The sequence below is a fragment of the Colius striatus genome, chromosome 7, assembly GCF_028858725.1.
Source record: "Colius striatus isolate bColStr4 chromosome 7, bColStr4.1.hap1, whole genome shotgun sequence".
Classification (NCBI taxonomy): Eukaryota; Metazoa; Chordata; class Aves; order Coliiformes; family Coliidae; genus Colius; species Colius striatus.
Window position 1 is genome coordinate 7,624,389 of NC_084765.1, and position 19,163 is coordinate 7,643,551.

Below are 19,163 nucleotides of genomic sequence, written 5' to 3' on the forward strand. Positions count from 1 at the left end.
TTACAGTTATTGTGATGATAAATATCCTCTAACTGAAAGCATTAACCACCTTTTTTCTTTTTTTTTTTTAATGTTTTTCAGGGTAATGCTCAAGACAGAGCCATAGGAGTAGGATGTTTGGGTTTGTTTAGTTTTTTTTATTCGTAGCCTTAATATTACTTGCCTTAAAAATAAAATATAAAAATCATTCTTTTATTCTTTCTGAACCAATTTATAATGAGAGCAGAAACCATCAACCTGGTACTCGGGAGAAACAAACTACAGAGATTTGCAGAGAAGTAGCGAGAATCTGCTGTTTCGCGCTGATGTGGTTTTCGAACGGCATAAGCACGGGACGTCACGGAGCCGAGTGCGTGGCAGGGGGCTGCCGGCTCTCCCCGCCCGGGCCGGCGACGCCGCGCAGCTCTCGGCGCCCTGCGGACGTGGCGCCAGGCCGGGCCAGACCGGGCCGTGCTGCCCAATCGCGTCCGCCCCCGTGACCGGCCGGGGGAGGAGCGGGGCCGCGCGGCGGGGCCGGGGCGGTGCGGGGTCGGCGGCGGGTGGTGGAGCTGAGCGAGCGGCCGGAGCGGGGGTGCGCGGCTCGGGGCCAGCGGGGCATGGCAGGCGGCGGGGTCGGGTGGGGGCTGGCACTGGTGCTGCTGCTGCTGCCGGGCGCGCTGGCCAAGCCGACGGCGCGGCAGGATCGGGCGCGGCCCGGCGCCGCGCAGCACGAAGACCGGCCGGGCTTCCAGTACGACCACGAGGCCTTCCTGGGCAAGGAGGAGGCGCGGAGCTTCGACCAGCTCAGCCCCGAGGAGAGCCGGGAGAGGCTGGGGTAAGGGCCGCGGGCCGGGGCCGCTGCGCCCCGCGGCATGCGAAAACGTGGCGGGGGAGGGCCCGGCGCGGCGGCCCGGGGAGGGGACAGGAGGCGGTGCGGGGCTGTCGGGAGAGCGGTAGGCGCTGCCCGCCCCTCTACAGCCCCGGCTGAGGGGCCTTGGGGTTAAGAGCTGTCCGCTGTGTTCGCAGTGATACCTCGGCCTTAGGCTTCTCTCACAAACGAGCAAAGCGCTAGCTCATCACTTCAAAACCTCTTTTGCAAACGAGCAACCACCAATTCATCACTTTTGCGGTTTTGTCCCCTGCCATTTCTGGTCCCGCGGCATTAAGCCGGGTGGAGGGAGCGGCCGCGTGTGGTTCTCGCCCGCCGCTGGACAGACCTCACGCACGGTCTGCTGCTACAGCTCCGTACCTCGGGCGTGCTGGCCAGGGTCGTGTCAGTGTGAATCAAGTTTAAACTATGCCTTCCTTAGAGCTCCCTTTACAAGTGCACTCGGAGCAGTCTTCCCACAGCTTTTCCACGTGTGACATTCTTTGCCCACTGGTTTACATTGTTGCTCTTGCTTCCATGCTGCTTCTTATGCCAAGAATAGAGTTCATGCAACAGTTACCTTATTTTACTGCTTCTCCCTCCTTTATACCTACAGGAAGTTAGATCTCTAATTATAACCAAGTTTAATAACAGTTAAAGAAAGATCCTTCTCTGTAGTTAGTAAAAGGAGAATCCTTGAAAATAATCTGGTTTTACTTGGCTTCCATAGGGTGTGAGGTGCTTACTCACTGAAGTCTGTAAAGTTCCATCTTCATGCACTGTCCCTGTTATCTCACTGACTAACCTCTTGGTCCTGGAAACTGTTACTACTATTTACCCGTATCTCACCAAGTAAACAGATAAAGCAGTTATCAGAAGTGATGATTTTCTTCTACATTGTTTCAAGAAGAAGCAAAAGAAACCATATTCTCAGCATACATCATCTGTGACTTTTCATATCTCATGAGGCATATCACTAAAATGCACATGCCTTTTTATAGTCATTCCATGCTTATACCAGTATACATATTTCAGCTGGGGATGTGATTTAACAATAGAGTTGTTTTTACAAATGCTAACTCCACAAGGGAGGAAGCTTAACTTTTAGTGATTTCACTGCGTACACCTTGGAGAAGTGACACAGGCATCTTAAGCTACAGCCACAGTCAGTAACCTTTCAAGTGGAGGTGTTTAAAGCATCCTTCTGAAGACCAAAGCCCAAGCTGCAAGGTGAGCATTGTGCTGCAGAACATCCGAAATGTAGTTCCTAAGGGACTCTGTGGGAAAGTTTCATAACTTACAGCATTTCCTAACCTTATAATTTCACCTAGCAGTCTGAGAGGTAGACAGGAGATTTTTAAAATGTTTCACTTTCTTTTTTGTATTGTGGTTTAACATTCAGATATACTGGAAAAAAAAACCAAACCCCAGTTTCATTATAAGCAACTTCTGCAGCAAGGGTTACAAATAGTGGCACTTCTCACAGCAAGTGACTGGCTTTTAGGAAGAAGACAGATTTCATTTAAAGCTATTTTTAAGTGCTTTTTGTGAGAAAACAGCAACATACAGTCTACAACTCTAACCGAAGTTAGAGCTAACCAGCAGCACATTGGTCGTCCCAGTGACCAATGCTGGGGTTACAGTCCCAGGACTAGATGTAAAGCTAATCTTGCCTTCTTCCAGCAAACAAAAAGAAACTAGCTAGTGTACAAAAAAAGCCCTGCAAACCCAGCTACCTACAGCCTCAGTGGAGGAGCAGTATGATCCTGCGTTGAGATACCAGTCCATAATCATGTCATGACCTGCCCTTACGACAGATTCCATGACAAGGACATCCCTTCTGCCTGTCCTCCCATGCTGGATCATTTCAGAACGAAAGAACAACACATTGCCCACCCATGCACAGTACCACATCTCACCTGGCTTTGGAGAGGCATGGAATGATCCTGGTGCAGCATCCGAGGACTGAGTTAAGAGACTGGACATGGACTAAGGAGGAGAGGAGTAGAGCTGCAGACATCTGAACCTTCTGCCTGCCATTTGTGACAGGCCTGTCATTTTCAGAGACAGTAGAAGATGGTTACAGATCCTCACACCACAAATATTTCTGGTTTTTACACAGGCCAAAGCCAAAGTTTGCCAATGTACAGTTGTACTCACAAGTGCAGAGGGAAAGCCTTTCATTTTCAGCCACTTCACAGTAGTGATTTCCTTACCCCAACTTTGTTTCATCACCAGATGTTTTTGCAGGCTGGCAGCTTAAATCTCTGTCATAGCAGGTTGTAGTACCTTTATTATGAGGTGCGAAGCTAACTGAGATGCGAATAGAGTCAGCATTAAAGGGAGAAAGTAAGCTTTCAGGTATTAAAAACTTGTGCATGTAAATTCTTGTGTATGAGCTGGCATTTTGTGTCTGTTAACATGCCTCTTCAATTTTTGCTCTATTTGAGAATGCAGTAAGGATTTTCAGACTGTTCAATGTACATTAGCTCTGCTACAAAACTTAGAATGATGCAGAGCTATTTTAGAGGTAATGGTATAAAAAGTGAGGTCCACAGTCCATACAATAGCTTTTTTACCTGTACCTTTCGTGCATGTGGGTGCAATGGACCTATAAAAGAGTTGAAATAGAAGAGGCATGTACCTTACATTCCTGCTGATTTCCACAGGACTTGAGGCTAGCTGCTTTGCACAACTACACAAGCTTATACACCCACTGCCAGCAATGACTGGAGACCTGCTGCAAACTAGCTATGGCTTTATTGAGTAACAGAAGTTATGATAACACAAGCAATATTGCTCTTTGTTGGGACAGAAATAAAAGAAACAGCAGTGGAGGGAGAGGAATGGACAGACATCTACATGGTTACGTGCCCAGCATTACGCAGTCATGTAACTCACTTCACCCTAGCATCACCTGGAAAGCCGGGGGAGAAACTGCAGGTGTCCACGAAATCCTAGATTTCTGCCCTGGTTGCCTCAAGCAAGCTCCAGTACAGGTTTTCTCCCAACGTGAAGTTAGTGTCTCCTCTGAGCCCAGCATGGCCACTCCCTAGTTGCAGTGAAGATCAGGTCCCCCAAAGTCAATAGATAAAACTTTAAAAAACCCAAGTATTATCCAAGATACTTTGTTGATTAATTTTGATCGTGCGAGTTCCATTTCAATTATTCATAACAGTGCTGAATAATGACTAAAGATGTGTTCCTGAAAATAATCTGCAAATTGTGAGAATGTCTTAGCTGGTAGGACAGCTTTATAACGTTTGGGCACTCTATTTCTGGGAAATTTGGGCCAGATAAAGACTACTAAAATTGTACTGATGTGCAGTTTGTTTTTCTGTCAACTCTTAAGGAATGCCGGTCTCTCTTTACAGGAAGATTGTGGATAGGATAGATGACAACAAAGATGGCTATCTCACAACAGAGGAATTAAAGACCTGGATTAAGCGGGTACAGAAACGCTATATCTATGAGAATGTGGCTAAAGTTTGGAAGGACTACGATCTAAACAAGGACAACAAAATTGCCTGGGAAGAATACAAACAAGCTACATACGGTTATTATCTAGGTAAGGCAACATTTTCAGGTTATATGCTCAAAGACTACTGAAATTCATGCTTTACTGTCAACAGGAGTTTGGTGTTACATTTAGGAAAAATTGCATCAAGTTTTATAGATACTCAGAAGTCAAAAGCACTTCTTAGGTTTTTATTACACCCATTTCAACACAGGTCACCAGCACATAGAAGGTTTTGTAGGGAGGTTATTAAAGGTGTTGACAAAGCTGAACTACAGTCTCCTCCAGTGAGAAATATATTATTTTTTAAACATTCAAAATAATACTTTGATTAAAAAGTAACATACTGTGTAATTAACCAGTATTTGTAAATTTAGTCTCTCTAAAGTCTGAAGAGTCTAGATGCTAAAAATTTAGTCTGGGTCTAAGCTACTGAGTAAAATAGTTCTTTCAGAATAATATGCTTCAGTGTTGTAGTGGTGCAAACAATATTCATTCAATGACGTAGAGAATCTAGGTAATATACATGGGCAACATAGTACAACCAACAGAGCTGACTCGAAGCCACCCTTCCTTTGCTAGCTACCTCCTTATATGCTGCTTCTGCCCATGAAATCACCCAGGGCCCAATTGATTAACTTGCAGCACCTGTTTCTGAAGTAGCTTGCCAGCTGCATTAACTTGTCCCTACCATCTTTATTCAAGCTGGCTGGTCCAAGCTACATTTGTGCCTACAATTCCTCCTTTTTTCTTTTTTTGGACCAGCCAGCCTTCAGCAACACATTTCAAAATTAAAGGTACATGAAGAAAACGTAAATATTTTTACCCATGGCCATGAGTTTACAACAAAAGGTCAATAACAGCTACATTGCTGAACAATATAATACAGAAATCCATAAACTCTAAATAAACATAATCTGATATATGTTGCTAGGAGGGACGCACACTGGCAGGAAGGGGTGAGTTCTTGGTAACTCCACTGATATTTCTGTTTCCTGAATGTAGTTCCGGACTTTTCTTCAGCTTCTTTAGCATGCTGATCTGTGAGCATTATCTGTAAGATGGAAGTATCTCTTCATCCGTAGAAAACACACCATTTTTGCTTTCAAGTTCCCATTGGTCATCTTGTTAAGTTCTTCAATTATTTGAATGTAATACAAATAGCTGGGGGAATTTACAGCAGCGTACGTGGTGCCACAGTTGAGAGGGTTACATTTTAATAGGGTGATGGATTGAGGGTGGATCACTTGGTTCTTTCCTCAAGATTGTTCTTTCCATTGGTCTTACAATCATTAAGTCCTTTCTGTTGATGTGGCTTGATCCATTTTACCAGAATCCACCGGAGACCTTGATCTGTAATGACAAAAGCATAGCCTCTTCCCCACGTTAACAGATCTGCCCGACTCATTTGGGCAAAGTGTGTTAATGCTGGTGGTTCATTTGCCACAATTCTGAGATGATTCATTGTATAAAGGGCTTTCATTAGTCTATCTTGAGGACTCACCCCCTCTTCCCCTGTTTTTTGTTTTTCTAGCAGTCCTTTTAAGATTTGATGTGTATGTTCAATAATGGCTTGACTGATGGAATTTCCTGGGATTCCAGTAGTATGTTTAACACCCCATAAGTTCAGAAACTTACAGAGCCAGTAAAACATGTATCCCGAGCCATTATCAGTTTTTATCTCTCTTGGAACACCAAGGACTGCAAAGCAACTCCTCCAGTGTCTTATGATGTCTCAAGAACTGTCACTGGTTAAAGCTGTGGCCCAAACCATGGCCGAATAAGTATCAGTAGTGACGTGTATTCGTTTAAATCGTCCAAAGGGAGCATAGACGGTGATATCCGATTGCCATATACCTAATGGTGCCAGACCCCTGGGACTGACTCCTACTCCCAGGCTGATTTGATTCTGGCATGCAGGGCATGTGGAAGCAATACCCTGAGCGTCTGATATGGTCAGGTCAAACTGCTTTGCCAGCATTTTCGCACTTTGGTGAAAAAAATCGTGCGATCTTTGGGCTTGAGAAAATTTGTGAATTATTGGCCCCATAGGTGTCAATAAAGGAGCTGCCACTATCTTGTCAACAATTTCATTGCCAACTGATAGGCCATCTTTTAAGCCCGAATGGCTTCAAATATGTCCAATATAATAAGCAGTTTGACGTTCATTTATCTGATGCCAGAGCCGCAGAAATAAGTTATACAAATTCTGATTAGAGATTTCTTTCAACAACACTCTCTCTAATCGAGTGACAGCATCGACCACATAGAGGGAATCGGAGATGATGTTTAATGGGACGTCTGGCCACTTCTCGAAAGTTTTAACTACAGCCATCAGCTCCAGCAGTTGAACTGAACTGCCTGGGGAGTGAACAGTTAGATTTTGCCATTTTCCATTCTCCCACCAAACCACTCCTGCTTTGGCTTGGATCTTACTTACATCGGTAAAAACAGTCAGGCCTTTAACGGGTACTGCTGATCTCAACGGCTGGTCTTCCATTTGAAATTTAACAGAAAAAAAATGTATGGGCCAGATAATGATTATTTATAGTCCCTGGCTATGACAATAAGGCCCACTGTAATTAATCAGATTGTTGCAGTGCCTAGTTCAAGAACTCATCTGTGAGAGGAACGAAAATGACGTCTGCCTCAATACCTGCTATTTCCAGCAGACGTTTCCTGGCCTTAACTATTATTTTCTCAATTGCTTCTAGTTTCATGGTGATTGTTTTTTGCAAATTATATGGCAAAAATATCCACTCCAGGATCCTCAATGGGTCTTTGCTACTGAATCCCGTTGCATCAAGACTGCCATTACATGCTGGTTTTGACTTATCACAGCAATGTTAATTGACAAGTCAGGATCATATCAGTAACTGTAGTTATTGACTATCTTGTTTCCTATTTTTTTCTGTTGCTTGCATTTGCTGCCAGGACAGTTTTTGCGCACTGTCAGCCTCTACTGAGCCCTTTAACAAAGGCATTAGTGGCACAAGATCCTCATTCGTGATACCACATATGGTTCGTACCCATTGGATATCACCTATTAGCTTTTGAACATCTGTTAAATTAGCAATTTCTGTTTTAATTGCCACCTTCTGAGGATAAATGTTTGCATGGGTAATAATGTTACCTAAGTATTTCCAAGAGGCGTGCATTTGTACCTTCTCTGGTACGATCACCAACCCGGAGATGCTCAACTGTCGCTTCACTTCTTGTGGAATCTGATGCTGGTCCAGGTCTTTTCCTGCAATCAAGATATCATCCATAAAATGGTAAAATAAGACATGAGGGTATTTTTTGCACAGAGGTGCTAGCGCCCAGGCAACATAAGTTTGACAAATAGTTGGCGAGTTCTTCATTCCCTGAGGTAAAACAGTCCATTGATATCGTTTTGCGGGCTCTTGTTTGTTAATAGATGGTACTGTAAAAGCAAACTTCTCACTGTCATCCTCATGTAGGGGAATTGTGAAAAAACAGTCCTTTAGGTCAATCACCAACAGGGGCCATTCTTTTGGAAGCATTGCAGGAGAGGGTAATCCTGGCTGTAAAGCACCCATCACTGCATTAACAGCTCTTAGATCGTGTAACAGCCTCCACTTCCCTGATTTTTTAGGGATAGTAAAAATTGGCATATTCCATGGACTGGTGGATGGCTTAATATGGCCTTTCTCTAATTGTTCATTTACTAGTTCATGAATCTGGGTGAGCTTTTCTTTGCTTAGCGGCCATTGATCAATCCAAACTGGTTTATCTGTGAGCCAGGTTAACTTCAGGATTGGTTGCCCATCAATGGCCGCCATCAAAAATTTTCATTCAACAAATGAAAGCCCATTTGGCTTAAGGTATCTCTACCTAAAAGCCAAACTGAAGTGTTCATTACATAGGGTCTAATTTGCACATATCTATTCTCTTGGCCCTATATGCATACCGAAATCAGGTCTCTGCTAATTTTTGTCATCTGTGTTCCTCCTACTCCGACAATAGGAGTGTCTAAATTCTCTAAAGGCCAGCTTTTTGGCCAATAGGATAATGGAACAGTGGTAACATCTGCTCCCTTATCCAGTAACATATTGTACCCAACCACGTGTTCACCATTTGGATGTTGGAATACAACCATCTGAGTGGGCTTTCCCTGTGAAAGTGGCATTGCCAGTCTTAACTCAGGTACTCCAGTGGATCCAAAACCACCATCTCGATGCTTACGACTTCCTGCAAATGGAATTTTAGCTCTGAAGGGAACTAATAGAGCTATTTTAGTTCCTTTAGGTATATAAACTGGTGGCTGCCAAACTTTAACCATTATTCCATTGTTTCCTTCATAATCCGTATCAATAACACCGGGGAGCACAAAAATACCCTGTTGAGAGGCCGATGACCGTCCTAAAAGCAGAGCCAGGCACTTAAACCATAGCCAAGGGGTCCCATTAGCATTGGATGAGATAACCATTACTTCTGTATTGTGGATCGTTACATCTACTGCTGTTTCCACATCTACTCCTGCACTTCCTGCAGTGGCTGATCTGAGGCCATCCAGGCAGCCACTGGTGTTGAAGGGCGTTTTTGTGTCATCGCGCTCGCCCTTTTTGCACTTGTTAACCCGTTTCCCTTAGGCGTTGTATGTCTGGCCACTCGAGAACGGCACTCAGTGGCTCTATGGCCAAACATGCCACATCTGTAACAATTACCATTAAATCTGCCGTTGGACCCAGATGGTCTGGTGGAGCTGTTCATCTATACCAATGGTCTGGACCAACACTGATTTTTCGCATGTCCTATTTTTCCACAGTTAAAGTATTTTGGCCTCCGATTTCCTTTGTGAGGTTGAACTAATGGTTTCAATGCTGTTGCCATTGCTTCAGCTAAGTGTGCTGATGATCCTACCCAAGAGCAGGCTTCTATCATGTCGATCAAAGTTGCCATCCACGGGAGAGCCTGCAGGATCTTTTTGCAGTCATGGTTAGCATTAGCAACTGCTAAGTGTAACCCTATTTCCACTTTCACTTCAGCTGACATGTTTGGTATATGATCCGAAGCTGCTCTTAGACAGTCTAAAAAGGTCATAAAAGGCTCATTAGGTTTCTGTATAATGGTTGTGTATGAGGGAACTGGCACCCCCATGTCAGGGATGATCTTAAACGCTTGAGTCAGTGTCTGTATTTGCTGCAAAATAGCTTCATAGAGTCAGGCTTGTATCTCAGGATCAGCAAACGGTCCTTTTCCTAACATCATATCTCCTGTGACGACTTGACGTGGATCTCCCTGTTGTAAGTCCATATTTTCTATTACTGCCACATGGACTCTTTTTTCCCCATACTCCCATAGTAATACCTGAGTGGGCTTCAGGAAGTTTTCTGCTAGCTTCCGGCAGTGAAATGGAGTCATCAATCCACTGGTGAAAATATGATCCAATACCGTTTGAACATATGGGTTGGACAAGCCATATTGCATCACAGCTTTCTGGCCTTCTCTTGCCAACTTCCAAAGGTGCCCGTTGTTGTTTTCTTTGTGCTGCTATTACTGGAAAGTCTTGTGGAATAAATTCTCCTTCAATTACTGTGTCACGTATGAGGCCTCTCCATTTCTTAGCCAGATCATAGTCATCTGGCCAGGGGTCTCTGAGCACCTGTGGGGGTGAAACTTTAATCTCTGGTTTAGTTAATTCATTAGCCTGTTCCAACAGTTGATTAGCTGTTGCTTTTGGCTTTTCCATCAGTTCCTCCAAATGGGCTAAAGTCTGTTTCATATCTTCTCCGTGTCTTATTAATTCTTCCTTTAACAACTGTCTTTGTTGATCTTCCCCTTCACTAGATGTTGGGGGTGATGATGGAAGAGGAATCACTCGGGGTTGATGAGCTCAGGGGAAATGGCAGATCCATAGTATCATTTGCAAAACGTACCTTTCGTTCTCTGCCAGGTACTCTTTCAGGCATAGCAGCAGGATGGGATGGGGCAGGATGTTGAAAGGTGGGTGGGAGGGGAGGAGAAGCAAAACACGCATTCGACTCCTGGAATGGTGCTCTAGGGGGTTCTGCGGGAGGTGGGCTCACATCCATGCTCTCCTCTTCTAGAGGTGGAGCCGAGAGTATTATGACATTATCCCCTCCAAAGAGTCTCTTAGTATTTTCTTCTAGAGGTGGAGCTGATGGCACTATAAAGTCACCACCTCTAAAGAACCTTTTAGCATCTACTGGGAATGAAGATGGTACAGCATTTTCTGCTTTCATGGCAGCAGCTGTAGCATGCTCAGCTTCTAGCTGTTGTATAATGGATGACACCAATTTACACAGGCCAATAGCATTATTCAACATGTCTCCTAGATTTTCCCAATGTCTCTTTTCCTATACTTCTTGGGGGAAGATGAAGATACCTACTTCCTGTCCCCATCTTACAAGTCTTAGCAAATCCACTCTTTCATAATTGAATCCTTTCTCAGCAAGGATATGCTGGAGGGTATCAATAGGGTTTTCCTCTTTGCTCATCATTTTTCCCATTATACCGGTTTACTCAGGTCACTTGCCTTTTCAAGCAGGAATCCAGGTGCTTTTCTGACGAGGGTTCTCAATCCAACAAATTCGGCATATCACGTCGGGGTTACCAAATGTTGTAGCGGTGCAAACAATATTCATTCAATGACGTAGAGAATCTAGGTAATGCACGTGCAGAGACATACATGGGCAACATAGTACAACCAACAGAGTTGACTCAAAACCACCCTTCCTTAGCTAGCTACCTCCTTATATGCTGCTTCTGCCCATGAGATCACCCAGGGCCCAATTGATTAACTTGCAGCACCTGTTTCTGAAGTAGCTTGCCAGCTGCATTAACTTGTCCCTACCATCTTTATTCAAGCTGGCTGGTCCAAGCTACATTTGTGCCTACACTTCAGACTGTCATCAATTGCAAATTAATATCCTTAACAAATGTGGCAAAAGAAACACATATTAAAAAAATACACCTGAATCTTACCCCCCATCTCCATACATTCCCTTTGCTTTTTGTAAGTTAATAAGGAAGAGGAGGAGAAGAGATCACTTAAGCTAAAAGGCAATGCTGATAGAGCACCAAGTCAGTATTAAGTAACCATTTATATGTAGGGGAAATGAGAAGACAATATCTACCTACCATAGAGGCAGTTTCTGGAGCAAGTAGCAGTAATAATTCCAAAGTATACCTTAGATCTAAATGGAGCTTATTACAGTTGTGGAAGGAAATATTTGATGCACAATCCCTACATCAGTGTCCTTTGGAGCCCTTCTAAACCCTTGGTCTTTACTCTCTAATCCTCAAGATTTGGAGGACAGCTGCTACATTATGGTCTTGTTTTAATGCACACTTAAAATTCCCATCTGTGATTCCTGGCCTAGTCTTTTTCAGCTTGTGTTTGTCTCCCAACATGTGAATTGTGAAATTGTTATAACATGACTATTTTTCATGTTTGAGGTCAGTTTAGTGATCTTATTTTAAAATTTTTATCAAATACCATTTGTTTTATGCCACTGATCACCCCCCCAAAAAAAAAATCACTGCTTTAAACTGAAAATGATTGTTAAGTTCCCTGTAGCAGAGGTGTAGCAGTTAGATAATTTCAGCCAGTCTGCCTCCTTCTGAAACCACTTTTATTTGGTTTGCTTGCTTTTTGAAATGGAAAACTTGTGTATATTGTGCTGATTCCTAAGAAGAAGAAAATTTCAGTGAATGAAATCTACCCCACATATTGCCTAAACAGTGCTTGTAGAAGCAGGTAAAAAAAAAAAAAAGACATCTATGAAGCCTAATATATGCTTCTGCAAAATCCATTGTCCTGGATTTTAACAGAGGCTCTGTCAGACATTTACCTATATTACCTTTTAAAGATCAAACTAACTACTTGACACTTGAATTTAAAACTTCACAGGAAGAGGTTCCATTTTAACATGGCAGCTATTCTATAGGCGATAAGCCTTTGTATTTCTAAACTCTTTAACAGTAAATTGGGGTGCTTCATTGTGGTGAAGTGTTTTAAAAGGATAATACCTTTGAGATTGTCTTGATTAATTTGCAGAAAATCCAGAAGAATTCCAAGATGCAACTGATCAGCACAGTTTTAAGAAAATGCTGCCCAGAGATGAAAGACGATTCAAAACTGCAGATCTGGATGGAGACTCAGCTGCCACCCGTGAAGAATTCACTGCTTTCCTTCACCCAGAGGAGTTTGAACATATGAAAAACATCGTAGTCTTAGTAAGCAGAGCAAAACCAGTACCATTATTTTTACTTTTGTTTTTTGGATGAGCTTTGAAGTGCTCCATGCAGGGTTTACAGAGATACACAATAGCTAAGTGAGGAACAGAAAGGGATGCTTTTCATGAAATTAACTTGAGTTAGAGCTCTCAGTATAAGAAAAACTTGTTAAATGCACTTAGCTTCTAAATGGAATCAAGAAATAGTCTTAGGGCACAGACTTACACCAAGTTAAAAGGAAGAGTGTGCTGACATGCAGCAGTGGAGCATTTGATGCAAGCTTGTATCTTTCCCTAACTTAAAACTTAAGCGTGGCCTCCTCTTTGTTCATGCAGGGATTTTTTTCAGCATGAAAGGATAATTGTATATTCATGGTATAAACAACAGTCACATTGGACATGCATCTGTGTACAAGGGCAGGTCAAGGCCTCAAAACATTAAATGATTGAAGAGGCAAGTAGCCAAAATTCCCAGTTCTCCCTTGATTAATTCAATGCAAAACTATTTTTCCAGGAAACCTTAGAAGACATAGATAAAAACGGGGATGGTTTTGTGGATCAAGATGAATACATTGGTAAGTGTTGAAATTTGGTCCTTATATAATCTCCAGTGCATCTTATCCCATCTTGTCTCCAGTTTGCAATAGTATTAACAACCCAAACATTTCTGTGCACCAATTCAACTATTTTAAATCCACCAGCCAACCCAACCCATTCTAGAAACAATCTTTTCTAGAAATGGAAGATGCTTTGTAAATTGTATAAAAACAGCACTAAGGTTTAAGTTTCTGAAAGACATTGTGAAGTGCAAGTCAGCTGTACATTCCTTCAGGGGCAGAAAGAGAACAAAATGGGAAGTGTCATCTGTGACCAACCTGCTGTTAATTTGCACAAGCTTCAGCCAGCTACCAGTGTGACAGTTAGCTCTGTTTTGCACTTAGACCTGTGAAGGCAAAACAGAAGCAGGACTGGAGTTCAGCAATACCTGATACATTTTATCCTTTTGACTCATTCTGCTGATAGCAAAACTTAACGTCTCCCACTGCACTCACTTTGATGGGTTTCAAGTCACAAAGGTAGCACCAGGAAAGCATTAGTGCAAACCTGGATGAATCTTTCTGTTTCTAGTGCTGCCGTAAAGATCACTTCACGTATAATCAGGAACAATATACACATGTTAATTAATGGCAGGGGGGGTTCTATTCCTTGTAAATTATATTTAGCCTCAGAATGTGAATGCTATTTGTTTATGACTGAAAGAGCAGCATAATTTTCACAGTAATTTCAGTTCATTCAATGACATTACCTACATATAATTATAAGATAATTGTCAACATTTGTTACCATGTGAATGCTGGTTTTACTTGTCTTCTATAGATAGGAACGTAGAATGTTCTAGTCACGATCACCCCACATTGGCAAGGATGATAAAAATCAAATTGACAGGATGTGTCAGTTGCTTCAAATAAACAATATAATTTGCAGTTTAAAAAAATGAAAAGAAAGTGAATGTATTGTCTGAAGTTTTCTTCATGAGTTGAGGAAAATTATGCTTAAAATATTTCTATTTCCCTTTTTCAAAAGCAGTTTTGGTTTTCTTATGAACCTGGGGTTTATAAACAAACAGAAAATAAAGTATCTTCTGTGGTAGTTTATAAGGAATAATGAAATCCAAGAATTTCAGTCTCTAGATCAGGTATTTTATTGGGGAAATGTGGTGAAGGTTACAGAATGATCCCTTCCTCCTCCTTCCTTCCTCATGTTTTGTCTGTTACAAAATTTGGGTTAGGTTCTACACAAGCAGCAATGCAAAATATCTCTAGTCATGTTAAGCAGAGAGAACTAAAGTCTTACTGTGCATGAGCAAGTAACAGAGTATTTAAGGGACACTGTGGACAGTTCTATCAAGACAACTTGAGCCTAATGTAGTGCTCACACTGCAGGAATGGGAAGGTTATTCCTAGATTTGAGACTGACATTGATACTTCCTGTAGATATCAGCTAGCAGTTGGCCATGAGACCATCCGTGTGGTTGCAAACCAAATCCAAAAAGCACAAGTATCACAAGACAGGCTTTAATTAGAAATGGAAAAGTGAAAGGCTTGCTGATTAAGCAGGAAACAATTGATTGGCCACAGTGACCAGAAGAGTAAAGTGGACACACCACTCCTCATTTGTGCTGCCTGTGCTGCAAAGAACAGTTACCAATCACTTGCTCTTAATAACCACTGATACTCTCCCAACTCTTTTTACAGCGATAGCCATTCCACTGTGGCATTTTCCTGCTGATTCTTCTTAAATATAGCACAGGACTGATGCATAGAGCTGTTTATGTCTATAATCTCTGCATCCTATCTCAGAAATAGTATACCAGCCCAAGGTACAAATCTACAAGTGCAGTGCCTGTGGTTTTTCACACAGAATGCACCACTAATTCACTACTTTTTTCTTTGTAGAAGAATACCTTCTACTGCAGTATGCTGCAGCACTACATGCTTAAAAAAGGACTCATCTACCAAGATGAATTTCTCTTACACAGATCTCTCTAAAATGATTGAAGTTCCACTTAGCAATTTTTCTTTTCCTAAATCTCCCCCGTGCCTCTTTTCCCTTAACCACCCTGACGGCTGAGTCTGATCTTACCCACAAAGACGTTTGCTGTCAGAAACAAGATGAAATTGCTGAGTTTTTCTCCCTATGTGACTGAACCCAGCACTAAAGTTTGATTGCTATTTAACTGAAGATCCTTAAAGATCTTTTTTTTTTCATTCTGAAGTTCAGTGGATGATGGCTTTTGGACATGTTCGTTTCTCTTATTAGCCTCGCCAGAACAGTTAAAATACAGGGGTAATGTAAGAAGAGAGAGAATCACCAGCAGTGAAGAAATAGGCCTGAGGGAAGATACATGAAGCTACTCTATTTACACCCCACATTTCATTTTCTGTACATGGAAATGCTGTGCAAAGACTAAAATGTTTAGTTTTTCTCTGAGGAGCACTGTGCAAATGTCTTTAGTTTCTGCATAATTTGCAAATTAAATGTCACTCCAGTGAGACTTTTATTTCCTCTCCAGCTGATATGTTTGCAAATGAAGAAGGTGGACCAGAGCCTGACTGGGTGATTACAGAGCGTGAACAGTTTTCAGATTTTCGTGACCTCAACAAGGATGGAAAGATGGACAAAGAGGAAATTCAGCACTGGATTCTCCCACAAGACTATGATCATGCACTAGCTGAAGCCAGGCACTTAGTCTATGAATCGGATGTAGACAAGGTACTTAGTGTTCTAGTATAACTTTTTAAAAAGTTATATAAGGTGGCATGGCTTTTTTAAGCATGGCAGCTTGCAAGAATTTATTCTTGATAACTTGTATTGCTAGGACACTTTAAGTGGAGTTTTCGTGGCTAGAATTGCTAGTGCATTAATGCATCAATGCCAATTTCAGTTGGTTGGGCTAGAGTCACAAAGTAGTAAAATACAGTTCATTAGCTCAAGAAGTCCCCTTGGCTTTCATTAGGTTAGATAAGAAATTATTTATCATCTTAAACCTCTAAGTTTTAACACAGTAGAAATACTCTTCTCTTTTAAGAGCAGGTCATGGCTTTTCTATGCTAATTTAGACTGCAAGAAAAAAATAAGAGATCCATTGCATTACATTAAGAAGTAGCAAAAAATACCCCATTTCTATAATCAAACACACCTCTGAAAGACTGGCTCAATATATCCAATTCCTCTAATGTGGGAGAAAATGGTCCGGTAGATCCCAGATGGTGATCTTCAGAAGCATAATGTGAGCAAAGTTCAAACCTGAAAAGCCAAAACACTCTTACACAGAGTGTAAATTGCTAACATAAGCAACCATCTTCAGACTACACCCACATATTTTCATGTTTACTGTTATGAAAGCAAAATCAAACCACAGGGCCAAACTGCGTAACAGATAACCCACACACCATTTGGCAGTGGGTTAATGACAAAGAGCTTCCATTTAGCAGTTTGACCCAACTGGAGCCAGTTGGACTTCTCTGCCCCACTGGTGTCCAAATTTCACTCACCATGACAGCTACAGTGATTCCTGAACCTACAGTCTGCTGCTTTGAAGAACTGTCTGTTCCCAGGGCTCTTGTAAAGCTGTGCTGGTGTTTCTTTTGCTTTACTTTGAACGTACTCTTACAGAGATTTTATTTACCTTTCACCAGGATCAAAAACTAACAAAAGAGGAGGTTCTAGACAACTGGAACATGTTCGTTGGAAGCCAGGCTACTAATTACGGGGAGGACCTCACAAGAAACCATGATGAACTATGATACAATGTACCAACCAGTATGCTACAGACCTTTTCTCCAGTTACTGATATCGCCATGTACATCCCTCTTTTGTGGGAAGATGGGCAAGGGACATGCTCATGACCTAATGACTTGTATTAATTCATTTTTAATATACCAGCTTATTACCTCAGAAACTGCATAGAAACAGCTTTTTACTCTTTTCACATACAGTATCTAATTACTGCAGTCCTACTTTGGGAAAAAAAATGAGACACTAGCTTTTCTTAACAAACTAGAGCCTGAACTTGAAAGGGCACTTTTAAGAACATCATTGCAAGGGTCTTTACTAGTAAAATATTTTCTTCAATACCCACTTTTACTGTAGTGAAATGCAGCTAGGATTAGAAAGAAACCTAATGTTTAAACAGACAAGTTATAATAGCTTATAACAATTTAGAATTATACTGTGACCTTCCTATCCAGAGGAAAGGTTTGACACAACCTGATCCACAACCTTTTTCTCCACACTGTTTTTCTGTCCCGGTTTGGGCCAGAGGTGCTGCAGAAGGTATCCAGCAGCCCTCTCGTTCGTGGCTTTACAAGTGCAACTTGTACAACTGGCCCTTGTCTCTAACCCCCATTGCAATGCAGAGACAGCACACGTGGCCCAACACCCTGTGTTGGCATTCCGCAGCAAGGCTGTTCACAGAGTTCATAGTGACAGCTGCTCCTTCTGACAACAGAATAACATACAATTGTTTGTGGGCTGTTGGTTACGCTGTTTCCTGGGAGGAATTATGCCACATGGAGCATAATTGGCCTCACGCTTTTCGCACTTTACCAAAGCCATACTCTTGTTCACACAGTGTGAATGACAGCAGTTCTGTGATGGAGAGAGAATGAGACACATCACCCCTCTGGGCCTTCTGTCTTCTCTGCCACATAAGAGGACAGATTTATGTGGCTAAAATTCTGGTTTTGTGTGTATATAGATGTATAAGTAGATGTTACTGAAGCAACTACATGAAAACAACTTTCCCTCCAAAATAAGGGGTAAGCTTTCTACACAGGTGCTTTCTTTTTTACTGTATAATGTGAGCTGTTACATGTATATTTTTATATACCCAACTTAGATAAGGTTGGTTGGTTTTAAATGTACTGGTTTTAAAATAAGCACAATAAAACCAATACTTCTTTTTGATACTGTGAAGGTGCAATAACACTAACACAGACTTGCATAGGGAGACAATACGAGAGCACAAGCTAAACTTTTAAAGCCAGTAGTTCCCAAAGCACTGGGTCATTGGCAGCTCCTGCAGCACTGGGTGGTCGTCTACAAACAGCAGTTGGATACATAACACCAACTGTTTCTTCTTCACCTTATTAAAAATGAAAGAAATAGTTAGAAGTCCAAAATACAGAGTTGCTATTGCTATCACTAGAATTTGTTCTGAACATTAATACTGGGAGATTAGGGCTCCACAGCAGTGTTCACTTGGAGGTTCCTTGAAGGTTTGGTGGACAGCATCATACAACCATCCACAGAGGAGGAGCTTAGCAACTCTGAGCTTACAATACACAGCAGCAATTTAACAAACTTGTGAAAAATCATGAGAATGCAGAAGTGTGACCTCTATAAACTGTGTTTTTTTCTATAAGGTCATAGAAGAACTGTGGTGAAATACCTTACATCTTCCAATTGAAGAGAATTAAATACCAGAGTCTGGCAGAGATTGCTTGTTCTTGCTAGCACAATTAAGCTTTTGGTGTGCATTTCTTATGACATTGTCAAAAATGTCTCTGAAAAGTCCCTACCTCTTTCACTAACATACAACAGGACAAATGTCATAAGACATAAGTGAACATCTACTTTTCCAGTACTCTCAATTTAAATAAATGTCTAAATGCAGTGTTATCTGATAAGCAATAAAATTGTATCTTGGCACGTGCAAAAGATTGTCTGTTTTGTTCATGACTTGGATTTGGAAAGGTTTATAGTGTTTAGTAACCCTAACAATTTCAATAACTTTAGTAGTCCTTTTGTACTAAATTTTGTCATTTTTATATTTTAGTGACAGATTTGCAGTGCTCTGCACTCAGATTATTATATTCTACTGTTTCGGGAAACAATACCTTAAAAGACCTCCAAAAAAAAAAGCTGCTTTTCCTGCAAGTAAAACTGTGGCTCAGACTGGATACTAAGCCAAGGATTTTCACTGAAGCCCAAGGGAAGGTTGTTTGCTAACTCTTGTTGATATTCAGTGGGAGCTGGGTGCTGAGACACTAAGCATTGTTGCCTTCAGCTAAAT

At 41.7% G+C, this 19,163-nt stretch overlaps 1 protein-coding gene across 1 annotated transcript; it reads left to right on the forward strand.

The window, feature by feature from the left end:
• The first annotated feature begins 596 nt into the window (after positions 1–596).
• RCN1 (reticulocalbin 1) lies at positions 597–18,797 on the forward strand. The gene is made up of 6 exons (XM_061999507.1): positions 597–814; positions 4,222–4,415; positions 12,409–12,587; positions 13,101–13,161; positions 15,660–15,859; positions 16,786–18,797. The coding sequence occupies exons 1-6, from the start codon at positions 597–599 to the stop codon at positions 16,891–16,893; spliced, it is 960 nt and encodes a 319-aa protein (XP_061855491.1). The 3' UTR covers positions 16,894–18,797.
• Positions 18,798–19,163: the final 366 nt, after the last annotated feature.